This window comes from Bufo gargarizans, chromosome 7 (genome assembly GCF_014858855.1).
Source record: "Bufo gargarizans isolate SCDJY-AF-19 chromosome 7, ASM1485885v1, whole genome shotgun sequence".
Classification (NCBI taxonomy): Eukaryota; Metazoa; Chordata; class Amphibia; order Anura; family Bufonidae; genus Bufo; species Bufo gargarizans.
The window spans coordinates 194,137,082-194,153,820 of record NC_058086.1 but is presented as its reverse complement, the minus strand read 5'-3'; the positions used below and the strand labels follow the sequence as shown (position 1 = coordinate 194,153,820).

Here is a 16,739-nt window from a genome sequence, read left to right as displayed (position 1 = left end):
AAGTCATTCTGAAAGATTTCTTAAACCACCATACCCTAAAACATGTAGCTGTTTACATTTTAAATGGTCATCAGGGTCCCTGCCATATTCTGTTTCCTTCATGCAGCCATACGATTATAATATTACATTCTGCTTACCTGTAGCCACCACTAGAGGGAGCTTACATCATAGAGATTTACAAAGTTCCCAGTAGGTACCATGGGAGAAGTATAAATCTTAATTCAGTGGGCTCCCTCTAGTGGCAGAGTATGAGATATAGAATTTATTATGCTTTTGTGAAGGGAAGCAGGGAATTTGAAGCTCTGGATCGAAAATCTCTAGCTCTGACTGCAAATTCATCAGCATAAACTGTTGGACTTCAAAATTCAGTGGTGTACAAAGATGGCCATTTATTAGAATAAAAAAAAAGTGGTGCTGCCAAGTCTCCTGTATCTAAAGTAAATTTCTGATCATTTTTTATTTGTGTTGCCATGTCAACACAAAACCTTTTTTATAATCTGCTGCCTTGTGCATGTTCTTAAAGGGACACAATCACTAAAATTATTTTAATGTATTTAATTATTATTTATAATTTATTTTTTTCTTATTTAAGGAAGAACCGTATTCTTTAATCCGCTGCATACCTGTGAAAATGCAGCGATAACATCAGGTTTTACTGTAGGCTGTAAAGTGAGATGCATTATTCTACCATGTCACTCATTTGGCCATTAGGTGGCAGCAGTTTTTACACCATTAAGACTCCTGTTGAGTTTGTGTTCTCCATATCAGTCACACAACACCAAGGTTGCCAACCGTCCAGAAATTTCTGGATAGTCCATAAAAATCTGTGACTTTTTCCCGAGTCCGTGAAAAAAAAAAAGAGATGATATTATATTTTATTTTTTGAGGCAGGTGGTACTTGACTAGATTATTTTGGTGATAATTATCATTTTCCATCTGACAGTAAATGCTGGTAGTGAGTTCTTATCAGTATATTGAGCTATAGACATGTATTACTTGTAATCTTCATTGGGGTTTTCCAATTTGTCAAGAAAAGCTGTTGGCTGTCCGTGATTTTGGGATAAGTTGTCCAGAAAAAAGGAAAACTCTGGTTGCCAACCCTGGACAACACACAGCTTTGTATGTCTAGTTTACAACTCCGTGACCATTAATTTTCTTTTGTGTGTTTGCAGTCTGATCAAGAATTGTACGCAGTAGAACTCGATAGAGGAGCTAAAGGATTTGGGTTCAGCCTACGAGGAGGCCGGGAGTATAACATGGACCTTTACGTTCTGCGTCTTGCAGAGGATGGACCAGCGGAGCGGTGTGGGAAGATGAGGGTATGTATTCATTTACAGTTGCACCGTTTTTACGTCTAAAATGTCGCATTTAAAGGAATCGCCCGTTGGCTTCTTGATATTGAGGAAGGCACTGTTTTTTTTTACCAGTCTTCCCCGTACTTTCTCTGACATACCAAGAGTGACAATCAAGGATGTGGTGCTGAAAGATCTTATTAAACAGTGGTATTGCTATGTTGTTTTTCATCTTAATTAATCAGATTTTCCAACTTTTAGACCAGGGATGCCCAACCTGCGGCCCTCCCAGCAAGCCTGGACAGCCTATAGCTATTAGGGGTTTAGACAATGCAAGAAGCTAAAGGGGCTGTCTTCGCTGGACAATCCTTTTTAGGATACATGGACTTCATAGAAAAATAAGTTCCTTACATGGGACCCTCTACTGTACTAGCAGCTCCTGATCTGGAGGACCTAAGACAACCATTGATAAAATGGTCACCCATTGATTTCAATGGGGACAGTATGTTTGGTAGCAGATTTGCTGTGGATTTCATACTATGCGTTGCAAAGGGTGAAATTCATGGTAAAAATCTATAAAAAAAAAAAAAATTGATTTAAAGATTTATATGCACTGCTTTTCATTGTATGCAAAAATACTTTTTGTCGCACGTGGATGAGATTTAAAATCTCATCTTCTTTAGGTCACAGCTGTTATATTCTGCTGATTTTCTGCCTGCAAATCCGAATGGAAAATCTGTAATGTTTCCACTATGTGTTTACATAGCCTAATTGTTTGACAGTTGACAGTCAGTAGCCGAGCCCCACCAATGAGGTGTAGCCAAGCAATAGCAAATTATGAGATGACGTGAAATATGTTGTTTGATTGGTAAATCTGAGAAAAAGGTGCTGAGTTTGGTGATATATTGAATATGGCTTTAATAATCAATATATTTTACCAGCCAAATTCTCTTCGCTGCTTTTCGCTGTCTCTATGGCAACAGACTACAGAACCATGACTTTCTCTGTAAAGCAAAAGAGAACACTTTGTAGTCTGTTGCCAAGGAGATGGCTTTGACAGATTTTTGTAATTATCATTTTCAGTAATGGACCTTTACTAGCAAACAGCAGGTCCACTGTTCAGAACGTAATAGAATGTCAGACTGGGGTTTCTTGTCCCCACCAAAGGAAATAATTATGTGGGCAGAACTTTGTTATATATCACAGTACTTGAATAAGATCGAACAAGTTATTTGTGAATGAGCCCACAAAAAGTACACCCTAGGGGCAAGTAACTGGCTCCAAACTCAAACTCCAAAGGTTGACTTATGCTTGACATTTGGGGCTTCTGGTCTTCAGGGTGGCCAGTCGAACCTTGACGGACCCATTAAATGGACTATAACAAATGTAGAATGTCTTGTACCCTGTAATTCCCAAAACATAGTTTTTTTTTTCTGCTGTTGCCAATTTAGAATTGAATTGGACTATAGAGGAAGTGGAATCTGCAAAGGACAAGTCTATTTTCAATTCAGTCTTTAGACTCTATTCACACTGTTGTATAATTCATATTTTCTCAGGTCCATTATAGGAGTGAAAAAACAAAAATAATGGCATGCCGTATCTGTCAAATGGCACCAATGGTACTTGAAGGATCCCTTTGACTTAACAGGGGATCTGTTAGTTTCTGCCATGGCGTCCGTTGCCATGAAGAGTGGTGCTGCACGCTGTGCTATTTTTTCCAGTCAAATATAAGTCTCCAATGAAAGTGTGACCAGAGTCTAAGTTCATCACTGTGGTCAGTGTCGCATGCACATCATAGAAAGGGGGTTTCTGACATGGGACCCTCTACCGTACTAGTGGCTCTTGATCTGGAAGACCTAAGAAAACCATTTATAAAATGGGTACCCACTGATATAATTGGGGACAGTCAGTGGATTTTCTCTCAGAGTTGTCATGGATTTCATCCTGTGTCTTGCAGAGGGTGAAGTTCAAGGTTGAACATCATCTATAAATTCTTTTTGATATTTTTTTTCCCATTATAGAAATATTACAAAAATTTCTCTTCTCTTCTAGGTTGGTGATGAAATTCTGGAAATCAATGGGGAGAGCACAAAGAACATGAAGCATGCTCGGGCAATTGAACTAATAAAAAATGGCGGCCGACGAGTGCGTCTGAGTCTGAAACGTGGGGACGGTTCAGTGCCAGAATATGGTGGGTCAAACTCTGAAAACATTCCTTTGCTCCCTACCATCACTCCATGAATGGTCTCTCTCTGTCAAGAATCTGGAGCAGGAAATACCTTTTTTCTTTTTTTCTTTTAATCACCAGTGTCTTACCAACTTTTGCGAAATATGGTTAATTGCTTCGCTTGTACTGATTTTTTTCTGCTCTCCTCAACCTCTTCTTGCTTCTGTGGACTTGGGGCTCAGTAGGAGGAAAATAAAAAAAAAATAATTCAACGTAGCATCTTTGGTGAAGGAGAAACTTAAAACAAACCTTGTTTATTCGTTCAAACTCAACTGTGTTGAACTGTGCCAAACCGTTTTCATCCTTTTGTAACAGATAAGAAATCCGACGTTTCCAAAACACACACACAAAAAAAAAACATTTAAAAAAAAAAAAGCTGTAATTCTTACCAGGAATTTCACACGTTGACTCCTTCCTAATTTGCCTGCGCTGTTGCATAAAGTTTGTGAATTGTCAATTTTCTGCTTTTTCAAGCAGTGTTTATCCAGATAAGATAAAGATTTTATTTGTCAAAAGCTTAAAGGATTAAAAAAATAAGGAAATTTTATTTAAAGAAAAAAATATATATGCTATCAGGGAACTGGATATTCAGAACGTAATTTTATTTTACGTGAGAGGATGTTCTAGTGAAGACTGTATTAAATAACTTATATTGTAAAATATTCCTATTTAAGAGAACTGCTGATAGGGCCATATATATTTATATATAAGGCTTTTCCCAACCAAAGGTCTTTGAGGTTTCTATGAAAGCTGATCTATCTGAACCCATTTCATCCCAAATTTTTATTTTTGCCACCATGGGTGCATACTCGCTCATATCACTTGTTACAGACCATCATAATCTGCTCATTGCAGTTGCTTATGAATAGATATTATAGAATGATGCGGTCTATGTGGGATCTAGTGCATTCTTCTCTGCATAGGTCCCGGATAGGTCCCTCTTTGCTGTACACCATGCATGCTAGTAACAGGCTGCATTGCAGGTGGTACATTTTTGCAGCATAGACATGTGACTACTATAGTTTTTTATGTTTAAAGGGGAAGCATTCACTTTGTCTAATAGCAATTGGCATTGGCACAAAATAAAAAATAATTGTAAAATGAAAACATTCTAACTATGAAATTAAAGGAGCACTAAAGTATAAAAAGATTTCCAGTAAAAAAATAAAATAAAATAAAAAGTGCCAGTTTTTTCCCTCCTCCCTAGATACAGTACAGCACCATAGGTTGCCCTATTCAAGTGCATGGTGAGCTGCAGTAGTAGACACAGCATATAAACAAGAGTGGTGCTGTTTCTGGGCATAGAGCAGATTCAAGGACAATCCCTCTAAGCATTAAAAGGGTTTTCTGATATCTTTATACTGATGACCTATCCTCTAGATAGGTCATCAGTATCTGATCGGTGGAGGTCCATCACCTGGGATTCCCGCTGATCAGCTGTTTGAGAAGGCCTCGTCGCTCGCAGTAGCGCAGTGGCCTTCTCCCTGCTCACCAAGCACAGCACTGTACATTGGATAGCGGCTATGCTTGGTAACGTAGCTCAGCCCCATTCACTTCAATGGGGCTGAGCTGCGCCTAGGCCATGTGACCAATGAACGGGACGTCACATGTCCTAGGAAAAGCTGTGAGATGGCCACAGCACTTGCATTGGTCCCTTCTCAAACAGCTGATCGGATGGGGTTCTGGATGTTGGACACTCTCTAGTCAGATAGTTTGGAGTCCCAGATGTTGGACACTCTCTAGTCAGATAGTCTGGGGGGTCCCGGTTGTTGGACGCTCTCCAGTCAGATCTTGGAAAACCTCTTTAAGCTTATTTTTTTAATGTTCCTGGAGGTTTTCAGAATAGAAGATATGTGAGATAGAGGAATGATCATGGGGTCAGAGAATTTTCTCCATTCCAGCATTCTAATTCATAGAAGGGTAGGAAAACTTCCCGAGCTGTCTGTTCTCAGGGGGTCAGTGATGCTGATTATTTTAACAAATATGCTCTTCCTAGGGATGAGTGTAAATGGAGGTGTCTAGATGGCTCTCAGCTCTACATAGACATACCATATTTCTTTGGCTCAGGATGTTGAAGGGTCTTTTGGGGATCAGATCAGGGTATTGATAGCCTATCCTCAGATCAGGCCATCCATACTATATCAGTGAGAGTTTGACTCTCATCGATCAGCTGCAAGCACTGCAGTCTCCGCATTGCTCACATTGGTCAGTCTACCTGCAGGCCATATACTTAGTAGCAACGGTAAAGGATATTGCAGCTGTGTCTCGTTCACATGGATGAAGCTGCAGTAACCTGTTCCACCGCTACAAAGTATATGACCTAAAGGAAGAGTGACTGATGTAAGCCGGAATTGGGCTGCAGCACTTGCATGAGCACTGCGACCCTTCAAACACTTGATCAGCCTATTCTGTGGATAGGCCATCAATTTTATGGACCCGGAAAACCCTTTTAATAATGTTATCAGGTTGGTAAGGATTTTGAGCCACCAGTTATCGAATACATATGGACAACTAAAATAATTTGTCCAATTTTACAATCCTTTTCCATGTGGCATAATCTTATCAGCAAGACAACTGGAAATCATCTTATATTCGAAAAAAAATAGGTTAGTGGACTCAGCGCTTGCACTGCTAGTTGGAGCAGCGACACAGGTGCGAGATTGTCAGGACCAGGAGAAATGTCTGGCCTTGTCAATCAAACAGCATGGTTGAGCTTCATCAGCAGAGGGGACACCCTCTTGCGGGTGAAAAATTCATGTTGATCCGACAAACTAGTTCCTACGAATCTATTCACTCATAGCATCTGTAGTATTGATTTCTGAAGTCTCCCATCAAACCAGCAAAACTTAAACAATTTAGCAACCTACTTTTTGTAGTAGACAGGCAGGATAGACCGGCAACATCAGGTCCGTCCTTGACGCCCTTAAATCTTATCCTGCTGTTCTGTTCTAATAGAAAGGTCATGATCATCACGAGATTTCCCAGCATGTTGAAAAATTGTCCAAACCCTAGCATTTGTTACCTCTCCCGTCACTGACGTGGCTTTTCGCTGGTCATAAACTTATCTCTTCTGACCTCCTGATAAACTTCAACTTTTGGCTGAACTTGGCATATTTTTCACTGGGGAGAGAGAGACCTGCCGCTGCCAGATTCTTGTTGAAGTCCAACATGGCTGATCTCGTTTTTCCCAATATCTCTGACAGGCACATTAGATCAGTTGAAATCTAAGGCTGCTTTGTGGTCCATGAAATGTGGTTCGTGTGACTGCTGCATTTCCCGGACTGACCGTGGCTCATCTGACCCAAACTCACTGCATTATATATAACTATGTATGACTATTATGCAGTGAGTTCGGTCTATATGACCTTCATTCGGTCAGGACCACAGTTCACAAACCACATCTGTGAAAGCAGCCTGGAGTCTATGGACTTTATTTTTGTATTGGGTTGTGCAGTCCTTACATTAGGCTTGGCAAAATGTGGGTTAGCCAAGTGATACTTCCCCTTTAACATATGATTGCCAAACGTGAAGATTTTTGAAAATTTCAGATGAGACCAAGCGTTTCTTAGCAACTGTACTGCAATGTATTTTTTTTTATAAAACCATAAAAAAAAATAAAGAGCAGAAATATTGATGGCGGTTAAACAAGGTCCACAGCATCAAACAGACACAACATATCATCTTCAGCCAGTTCTAAGTATCTATCCGAGGGGAAAAGCAAAAATTAACCTCCAAATGAATTGTAAAGGATTGCAATGCTGCCGGCATCTATTTTCTGTATATATTTTTACTGTCCATGACTTACTGGTTTCCCGTTAAGCTGCACTGTATTGTAAATTACCTATTGTATGACTTGTCCTGTTGTGAGGTGTTTCGCCTCTATACGACATGGCTGTTGCACTGAGAAAAAAAATAGGAAGCCAATTTAATGAAAAATCTGTGGGGGTTTTTTCATTTTCCTTTTTTTTCCTTTTTTTCCTGTTTTAAATGAAAAGTCAGAGACTTTGAAAGTTGTGCTGCTAAAAAGTACAGGTGTAAAACGTCATGGGGGTCGCCGGTTCCTTGGCCCCTGTTTATTGCAAATGTGAAGTTCCAGCTTATTACCTCTTAAATGGAACATGCTTCACAGTGAGGCTGTATCATTTTGTAATGAGTTTTTGTATTTTTATTTTACTGTTGTGGTCTGCTGTGGACTTGTATATATATATAACATATATCTATTTTTTTTGTTGAATGTAATTTTTTTTTCTGGCATCTCGTCTGTTTCCCGTTTTTGGAAAGAAAAATAGTTATTCTAGTCTTGTCTGTTAAAAAAAAACAAAAAACAAAAATTCACATCCTAGATGCCTAATGTCACTATAGAAACTGCAAATTTCACAGCCTTATTTGGATGTCATCTTACCAACCTGGTCGGAATTCGAAATAAACCATCCTGAAATATGAAGATTGAATAACTTTGTTCTCCTTTCCTCCTTTCAGTATGTAGGGTTTCTAAATCCTCTGCTTTTTCTCTTTCTTTCTCTCTGTTCCTCACTTCTTCTCTTGGTGCTGGGGCTATACCTTCTTCAGCGATGATACCTCCTAATATCGCTGCATGTATGAGAAATGAAAAGCTCGGCGAGCCTTGCATCTACCTTATGGGCCAAAATCAAACTACGGTTTGTAGCTAAATCACTATTAGGTGTTTCTGTGCTGTGGCCTAATTATTACCCATTGCTTGTGCTTTGCTAAACTAAGTCTGACAGCAACTCATGAACACCTTGCATCTCCCTGAACTGTATCTGTAAGTACACTACTGGATGTTAAACATGCAAGCCTTGTTATTCCATTGCAACCACGTGGCAGAATGGTGTTTGCAAGCTTAAGTGATGCTGTTTCAAAAAGAAAACCCCAAAATGTCCTCCTATCCTTGGCAATCCGCGACCCATTAACAATGCTGGTTTTGTGGTGTCAGGTTTGTATGTGTCTTCAATGAATCCTTTAGCTCAGTTATCGATTAGACTTTAAAGAAGGATACCACTGTAGAAGGATCTAGGGTTTCTCTACGGTCAAACTGTAGATCGAAGGTTATTTTAAATCGCTTCCATATCGCAGTAGCTATCGCTCAACCCTATTGTAAAGGGCGGATGGTGGCTTACCTCGGAGGAGATATGTGTTCAGCAACATATGGATGGTTTTACACCAGTGTTTCTCAACTACAGTCCTTAGAAGGTTTGTCCCATAATGACTGCTTATCAACTATCCATAGGATAGATGACATGTCTGGTGGCAGTCCAACTGCTCACACCCCATCGATCATGAGATTGGGGTTCCATATTCACTGTTTGAAAACAGTGGTGGTTGCGCCGCTACTACTCCATTTAAACTCTATGGGACTAATTGGGAAAGTCAAGGACTGTACTCGGCTATCTTCGGCAGTCCCATAGACTTGGATATATCTTATAGAGTGAACAACTGTGGTGACTCTTGATGTGCTGAAAAGAACCACCACCTGTGCAATACTAAGAAAATCTTGAAAACATGACCTATTAGGACGAGGGTTCTTAAGGACTGGACTAGAGAAACATTAGTCTATACCATTGATGGTTGGATGTTAATCCAAGCCCAAGTATTAAGGGTACTTATAAAACATTCAACACTATAAACCAGAGTGATAGAGTTGATAACCACACATTGGCCAATAACGTAGATTCATAAGAAAATATCCAGGCAGAAAGTGGATAGTTGCCAACAGCTATCATCTCTGCTGGTGGCATTAAGACCGTCTACTCCAATTAAGTTTTCTTCAGCATTGTGCATATTTAAGGGCAAAATCCATTACCTTCTTCGATATTTAACTGTATTATTAGTGTGTAATAAAGGAAAAACACTCACACTAAAATGCAACAATACATTGAAGCCAAACTTGACTTAACTAATGTCTGCGCTGTATAAAAGCCATTGTAAAAAGATTAACAGGCTTCAGTTAATACCTGTACTGACCACTTAACAAATGTGTGTTGCAGACACTAACCTAGGAGAGAAAATCTTTCTTGTACATATCTACATACAAAACTAATTTTATTTTTCCTCTCCAGAACCCAGCAGTGACAGGAACAGCCCCACAGCCAGCTCACAAAATCTTTCGAAAATGAACACACTATCATCTGAAAGACATCTCATGCCATTGGAGTTCAATTACCCACAAAATACTCACAAATCATTACAACATGGGGAAAAACGGACTTACGTGAAAGACCCTAAAGGCAACAGGGACTACAGACAACGCAATGACCATCACACTTGGAATGGGTCCTCTAAAAATTATTTTCTACAAAGTAACCGCAGAGACAAGTCCCCTGAGACAAGACATCCAAGACCAGGGGGAAAAATGGTGGTTAATGGACAGAAAAACATGTCTCCCGAGAAAAGAACTGAAGGAACAAGGAGCAATGAAAATACTTTAGAAAGAAAAGAGAGAGAGAGGTATGAACGAAGGAGAGATGATTCTCCTCGAAGAACAAGAGAAAGGTCACCTGTACGAAAGAGGGATGGGTCACCTAGCCGAAGAAGAAAGTCACTGGATCGATTTATGGATACAAGAAGATCACCTGATCGAAGAAGAGAGAGTTCTCCTGACAGGAGAAGGGCAAAGTCATCTGACAGAAGAAGGGAAAGATCTCCTGATAGAAGAAGAGACCGCTCACCTGAGAGGAGAAAGGAGAAGTCCCCAGAGAGAAGGAGCCGAGATCAAAAATCTGGCAACAAAGATCGTGATGATAACAGTCTGAAATATGACACGATGAGAAGTTCTAAACATTCCTCAACACAGCGGAGGAGAGCCTATAAGGAATGTAGCACAGATCTCAGTATCTGATACATCTGATGTCACATTCTGTTATCTAAGGAGGCTTTGAGAACAAAAAATTCTTAATAGTGTCTTACTGATACACCCAACACCTAACGATCCTAAAGTTCCATGAAATGTTTTATGCAGATGAAACCTTACTACAGAGTGATGTGCCTGATGTATATTAAAGAAAGTATTTTTGATGTATCTTTTTTTAATTTATTTGCCAAATGTAAACCCCTAAGGGATATAACATGTTCTTCAAGAAGCTATTTTATTGACAATGTTCATTTATGGACTTTTATTTCCAGAGATTTCTTCTGTGGAACATGTTCATGGCACTGGAAAGCAAACCACAATTTTTATTTTTTTCTTGGTTTTTATTTTGGGTTGTTTTTTGGCCAGGCTTTATTAACGCGTACATATTTTCGACTGTTAATTAGTTACTTGCAATTGATTGAATTATGATTAATTGAACTATGAATTATGGTTACATTGGCCGATGGTGGGAGCTATTAAAATGTAGAAGACTTGATCGAAAAGCAGGGAGGCAACTAAGAGAAGATACCCGAGACTACTATTGCAATGAGGGACGTATACAAGCACACTTCACTCAAGGATACTTATATCGCTGTTTTTGGTTTGTTAGGTGGACCTGTAGTGCTCGGGATATCATTCCCAAAAGACACCTGCTAAAAACGACTTGCCATAGAACATAGCATATAAATACATGGCTGTAGGGTCTATTATCAGCCAATAGTCCATTGTGCTACAGCTCCTGTCCTTACATATAATTTGTTCTTATGTTTTTGCGTTTTTTTTTATGTACAGTGGAGATCTATGGTGTTCCGATGGAAATGATGAGGTATACAGTTCACAATGCATGGTCTAAAAATCAAATTTTTCTTTTTCATTGTAAGTCTTCTACAGCAGCTGTTATCACGTCTGCTGTGTATCCATGGTCCAAGACAATATTGCGTTACTGCCTAGCTGAGCCGAAATGTCTGCCATCGCTCTGAATCTGCTGCTTTTACAGTGCATTTGTGTAAAAAACAAAAAACAAACATATTTTCATAAGGACACGAATGAGCATTGCAAGTCTATCACTGTTGTTGCTATGGTACTGTACAAAAAAACGGCCAATCATTGTGTGTACAGAGTTGAAATTGTAATTATTCAAGCTTGTTAAAATGACAAAATGACTTTTTTCTGTGTAAAAAAGATACTTTATGACGAAAAAAAAATAATCATGCAAGGAATGTGATAAGTGTTTATATTTCTGAGAATGGAGAAAAAATTATGAATCGGGGATATATTTTAATGTAAACTGAATCAGGTATGTAAAGGTGTATTTTCTTTTTTTCGAAATCAGAATCCATACCAGTAATTTGGAAGATTTCTTTTTTTTTTTTTCCCATTTTTGAGACCAGGACTTGGTTACAGCATTGTGGACCTCCATGATAAAGCACTTGTATACACTCTTCAATCATCATATCTTGTACCTGATCCATGGCGTTCTTCTATATCTTGATGAAAAGAGGTTTGTGGGCCAATCTTTGTTTCAATACTATGCATAGATCGATTCAACACTGTCCATACCATTGCTTTATTTAACGTTTGGGAGTTGATACATGACATTGATTTGATTGAAGCTGATTGTGGACTTTGCCAGTACAGGCTTCCTTACCTGGGACAGAACACAATGTATGTAGCTAGACAAGCAAGTCTGTGAATGCTATTTTTATTATAAATAAAGTTTTCAATACAAAATTATCATTTGTGTTATGAAAGGTGGCGTTCCACAGGTTCATTTTTTCATTTGAATGGATGACATAAAATGACTGAGATGATATGTCTGGAGTACGGTTCCTATCTTGACATTTATTTTTTATTTTTTGGATCAACAACACAAAGCAAAACCAAAGCAAGACCCTAACACTTCTTTTCCATGTAGGTTCTTTTCACCCCACTTCCCGTTGTGCTGTAACTTTTTGACTCTCCATAACAACTATTCTAGCTTATGACTAAGAACTAAAAAGTCTTGTAATGAGATATTTGCCTCCTTTTTGGTTACTTTCAAAAACACATCTTCAGACATATTAGAACATCTTGGAAGTCTCATGGTTCTGTAGACCCAAATCAGGGGTCTGATATTTTGTCATTTTGCAAGCTGTTATATTCTATGTTCTAGATCAATCAAGACCAAGATTCAGGCTCAGCATGATGGGAAAGTGACTCCTCCTCTTCACTTCTTTCCAGCTCCATCTTGAAGCACGCTTTCAGGAACCAGTACAATGTAGTCAATAGAGATGAGTGAATCAATGAAACCTGAAGCTGACAAATTAGCCTATCTCTAGTGGGGCCATTCCTTCGTACCTTGACCATTGCAACGTCCCTACTTCTCTTTTATCTTTACACATATGGGATCTTAAAGAGGACCTCTACAGGTCCGGACATTATCATATAACTAGTGGGTTGTGTAGGGCATACTGATGGCATGTTACAGTGCTTACTATTTTCTTTATACGCCGCTCCATTCGCCTGCTATGCCCCCTGTATTGGTTTCCCGCCTGGTATGTAAATTCATGCCATCAGTACAGGGAGGAGAAGACTGTCCTGTTTCTCAATGAGCGTCTCCTTTTTACTGGCTGTGATGCTCTCCGCTGCAACTCGGCAGCTTATAGCCAGGGAGAAGAAGACGCCTATTGAGAAACAGGACCGTCTTCTCCTCCCTGTACTGATGGTATGAATTTACATACCAGGCGGGAGACCAATATGGGGGGCATAGCAGGCAAATAGAGCTGCGCATAGAGAAAATAGTAAGCGCTGTAACATGCCATCAGTATGCCCTACACAACCCACTAGTTATAGGGAGAAAAAAAAAGCTAACCTTCTCGCTCTCCGCTGCGATTGGGCAGCTCACAGCCAGGGAGAAGGAGACGCCCATTGAGAAACAGGGCCGTCTCTTCCTAACTTTGGCTCATTGGAGCCCATACATTCTAATACTGTACGAAGTTTTGAACGAAGCGACTTTGGATGAAGCATCCAAAGCATGCTTCGCTTAACACTAATGGCCACCTTAAAGGGGTTGCCTAATCTCATACATTGGTGTTGTATTGCTACATTTATTTCTAAAGGAGTTCCGATAGCACTGGCTCGAGTATTTCCTGCAGCCCCATAGAAAGTGAATGGAGTTTTGGCCTCGCTTGCGACGTGCGCTCTTCATTCATTTTCAAAAATAGCTGAGCGCTGACTTCCGGCAGTCTCATAGAAGTGAAAAGGGCATGCGCGGTGTGCTTTTGTTCACTTTTGGGACTCCGTTCTAGAGATAGGTGTGGGTTCCACCTCTGGGACCTGCACCTATCTGACATTGGTAGCATTTGCCTTTGTGGGAGATATTTGATGTGATGTCTCTTAGGCTGCGTGGTCGAGAGGGAATGCCTCACTTGCTCAAGCATTGCATCATTGAGAGGGTTGCACCCTTTGGGAAATTGTGTTTCAAATTCTTATTTCTTCAGAGGGGTCATATAAAATTAGAAATATTATCTGATGTCTTTCCAGAAACCTTGCACCATCCTGGTTTTCTAACCACTATACTCTACATTGTTGTGTCCTGCATAGTTTCTCTTACACAGTAGAACAGGAGAAACTACACAGGATGCTGCTATATTCTCTTGACTCCCAGTTCTTTTACCTCTTCTGTAGATTCTTCCTCCCTGCAGCACTCTGATAGTGCTGTGTGGAGGCCTCGGTAGATTTTGTTTTTAGCCTTTCCTTGCAACTGGCCAGGAGGAGCGAGCAGATTATTATTATTTATTATTATTAAAGCGCCATTCATTCCATAGCGCTGTACATATGATAAGCGGTGCACATACATAATACGGACAATTGCACTAATCATGAACGAGACGAGTTACAGACTGGTACAGAAGGAGAGAGGGCCCTGCCTGTGAGGGCTTACAATCTACATGGTATGGGAGAAGGACACAGGAGGTGCGGGTGATGTTGGTCATGGCGGTATAGAGGCAGCAGGGTCACTGGTTGTAGGCTTGTCTGAAGAGGTGGATTTTTAGATTTCTTTTGAAGGATTCCACTGTAGGCGAGAGTCTGATATGAGCAGATGATGAGAGTGATAGTTACGCTGACAAGGATGGTTGTAAATGCAGATCACAGTGGCTATCCTCACATCGATATCCTCCTAGGGCCGTGCAGTGATAGGAGTCTGCACCCTTTATTCTTTTGGGGCACATCTTGGTATTGGGGCTCCTGTCTGGTGGTAGTTGTGGTGCCTTTGGTGTTGAGTTTTGGTCTAGGCACAGGGCAGAAGATGTAAATGCAGTGGTCGGTGGATGATGGAGGAGTCGGGAACCAGGTGGGTTGTAGACAATAAGTCTATCTTTACTAAAGTGCAGGATAAGAGTAGTAGTACATCCAAAAGTAGCAAGGCACAGTTCCAACATATAAAACACAGTGCAATCCTTCCGCAATAGCAATGTATGGATAGCGCAATGATTGGGGCAGCGGTACTCCTTTCTTTCTTTCTAAAGTCTCTCCCTGCAGAATGTTAGGCAGCAATGAGGTTCTTGTAAATGTTTCTGTAATTCCCGGGCTGAGGGAAATAGAATTAGGATACGGCTTGCCAAACCGTCTCAAAGTGTGAAAATATCTGTTGGCATTATTTCCTCATAGCAGCAAAGTCTCCATTGGTCATAAACGTGCATAGTATCTTGCTGACTGACTCCAGTGCTTGGCCTTGCAGATTCTGGACCTTCTAATCTTCCTCCCTCTCTCTCTCTCTGGAGCACTTCTGACAGTCACTTTCTTAGTCTTAACTGTCTCCGAGATGATGGTTCTCTTTTCCTCTGCTAAGCACAGAACTAACTCCACAGCGGGCGGACCCAGGTCCATCTCCTGGCCTACTAAGGGCTTGTCAGGGTGTTAACCCTGACTTATCCATACAATAATATTGAGTAGGTAAATGCAGCAAATGAGAACATTTCATCTAACCAGATAACAATATAACAATTAACCGTTTGAAGTTATCCTGTCCTGGGGTACTGCACTATAACTTAAAAAACTAATAAAATTAATATTTTTTTTCTGTAAAGTTGGTTCTGACTTTTGTACATCTTTTGACCTTTAGTGGAAACACAGATATGTCCTTCTTTGCCTTTCCTCTTGGTTCGAGTTATCTCGAGATGAGTGGTGCTTGATGACCCATTGTTTTTTAAATCAAAAGATTTATGAAAGATAAAACAATTCTGTTGGATAAAGGTTTCAGTTCAAGCAGACATAGTCGTGGTATAGTCATTCATTTCACTCCCATGAAAAGTGCAGATTGGTCTAAATTATGTTCTTTTATCCTACGAGTACTGTTCCCTTGTGTCTGTGCTAAGTAATGGACCAAGTTTAGCAAGCTAGCTGTAGATGGGGAGGGAATAGGTGGATGCGCACACATATTGCGGTATGCTACCAGTCGGTTGTAACAAGGTAGCGGTGCCGAAAGCCCGACGTACGTTTCGCAAGGTGCGCTTCTTCCGGGGGGCCATAGCTGTGGTTCGCCTGATTAAAATGCTGTTTTTCTTGTGTTGATCCGAGGCTCTGTTCCCGAATTATGGAACTTTTTATTAATATGCAAATTAGGCCCTTGGTGTAATGAGGGCATTACCATTGCTCCTGTTGCACCCAAGCTCCGCTCTTTTCTGTGGCCAGACCGTCTCATGCTTTTTTGCCACTCCCTGTCGAAGCAGCCTGGGAGGGGATGGTCACAGAAAGATGAGTGGAGCTTGGAGGCAACAAGAGCAACGGTGACGCCCTCTTTGCCTAATTTGCATATCAAGATAAAAATGTCATAAGTCGGGGACAGAACCGTAGATCAACAAAAGAAAAACAACTTTTTAATCGGGTGAACCACAACTCTATGTCTATGCAAACAGTTTGATAGGGAGGTGACGGAGCACTTATCTGATGCCCATCTTTTTGGATGCATATACGTCAATTCTTGGACTCCTCTTCTTGCCATCCAAGATGGCCACACCGCTTCATGGACTGCCTGATGCAATCTATGAATTCAGTAGCCCTAAACACTTCCTGCAGATCGGCCGGCACTGCTCATGTGACCAGTGTTGGCCAATCCAAAAGCAGGGCTGGGCAAATGGAAAGTGTCTTGGACTACCGGCACACAGTAGACCAGTGTTTCACAACCAGTGTGCCTCCAGCTGTTGCAAAACTACAACTCCCAGCATGCCTGCACAGCCAAAGGCTGCCCGGGCATGCTGGGAGTTGTAGTTTTGCCACAGCTGGAGCCACACTGGTTGGGAAACACTGCAGTAGACAGTCTGATAAATGGCGCGGCCATCTTGGATGACAGAAGAGGGGCTTAGAAATTGAC

The 16,739-nt window shown here is 40.6% G+C and overlaps 1 protein-coding gene across 9 annotated transcripts in view; it reads left to right on the top strand.

Annotated features, from left to right (window-relative positions):
* The window catches only part of MAGI1 (membrane associated guanylate kinase, WW and PDZ domain containing 1), a 437,602-nt gene extending 425,481 nt beyond the window's left edge, over positions 1-12,121 (top strand). For 6 of the 9 annotated variants that reach the window (XM_044302329.1, XM_044302331.1, XM_044302333.1 and 3 more), the window contains 3 exons: positions 1,173-1,319; positions 3,345-3,483; positions 9,597-12,121. In XM_044302329.1, coding sequence (XP_044158264.1) covers positions 1,173-1,319; positions 3,345-3,483; positions 9,597-10,375 — 1,065 coding nt within the window. In that variant the 3' untranslated portion in view covers positions 10,376-12,121. Of the gene's footprint in view, positions 1-1,172; positions 1,320-3,344; positions 3,484-8,088; positions 8,178-9,596 lie in introns of all 9 variants that reach the window. The other 3 variants (XM_044302336.1, XM_044302334.1, XM_044302332.1) reach the window with 1 other exon arrangement.
* The last annotated feature ends 4,618 nt before the right edge of the window (positions 12,122-16,739 follow it).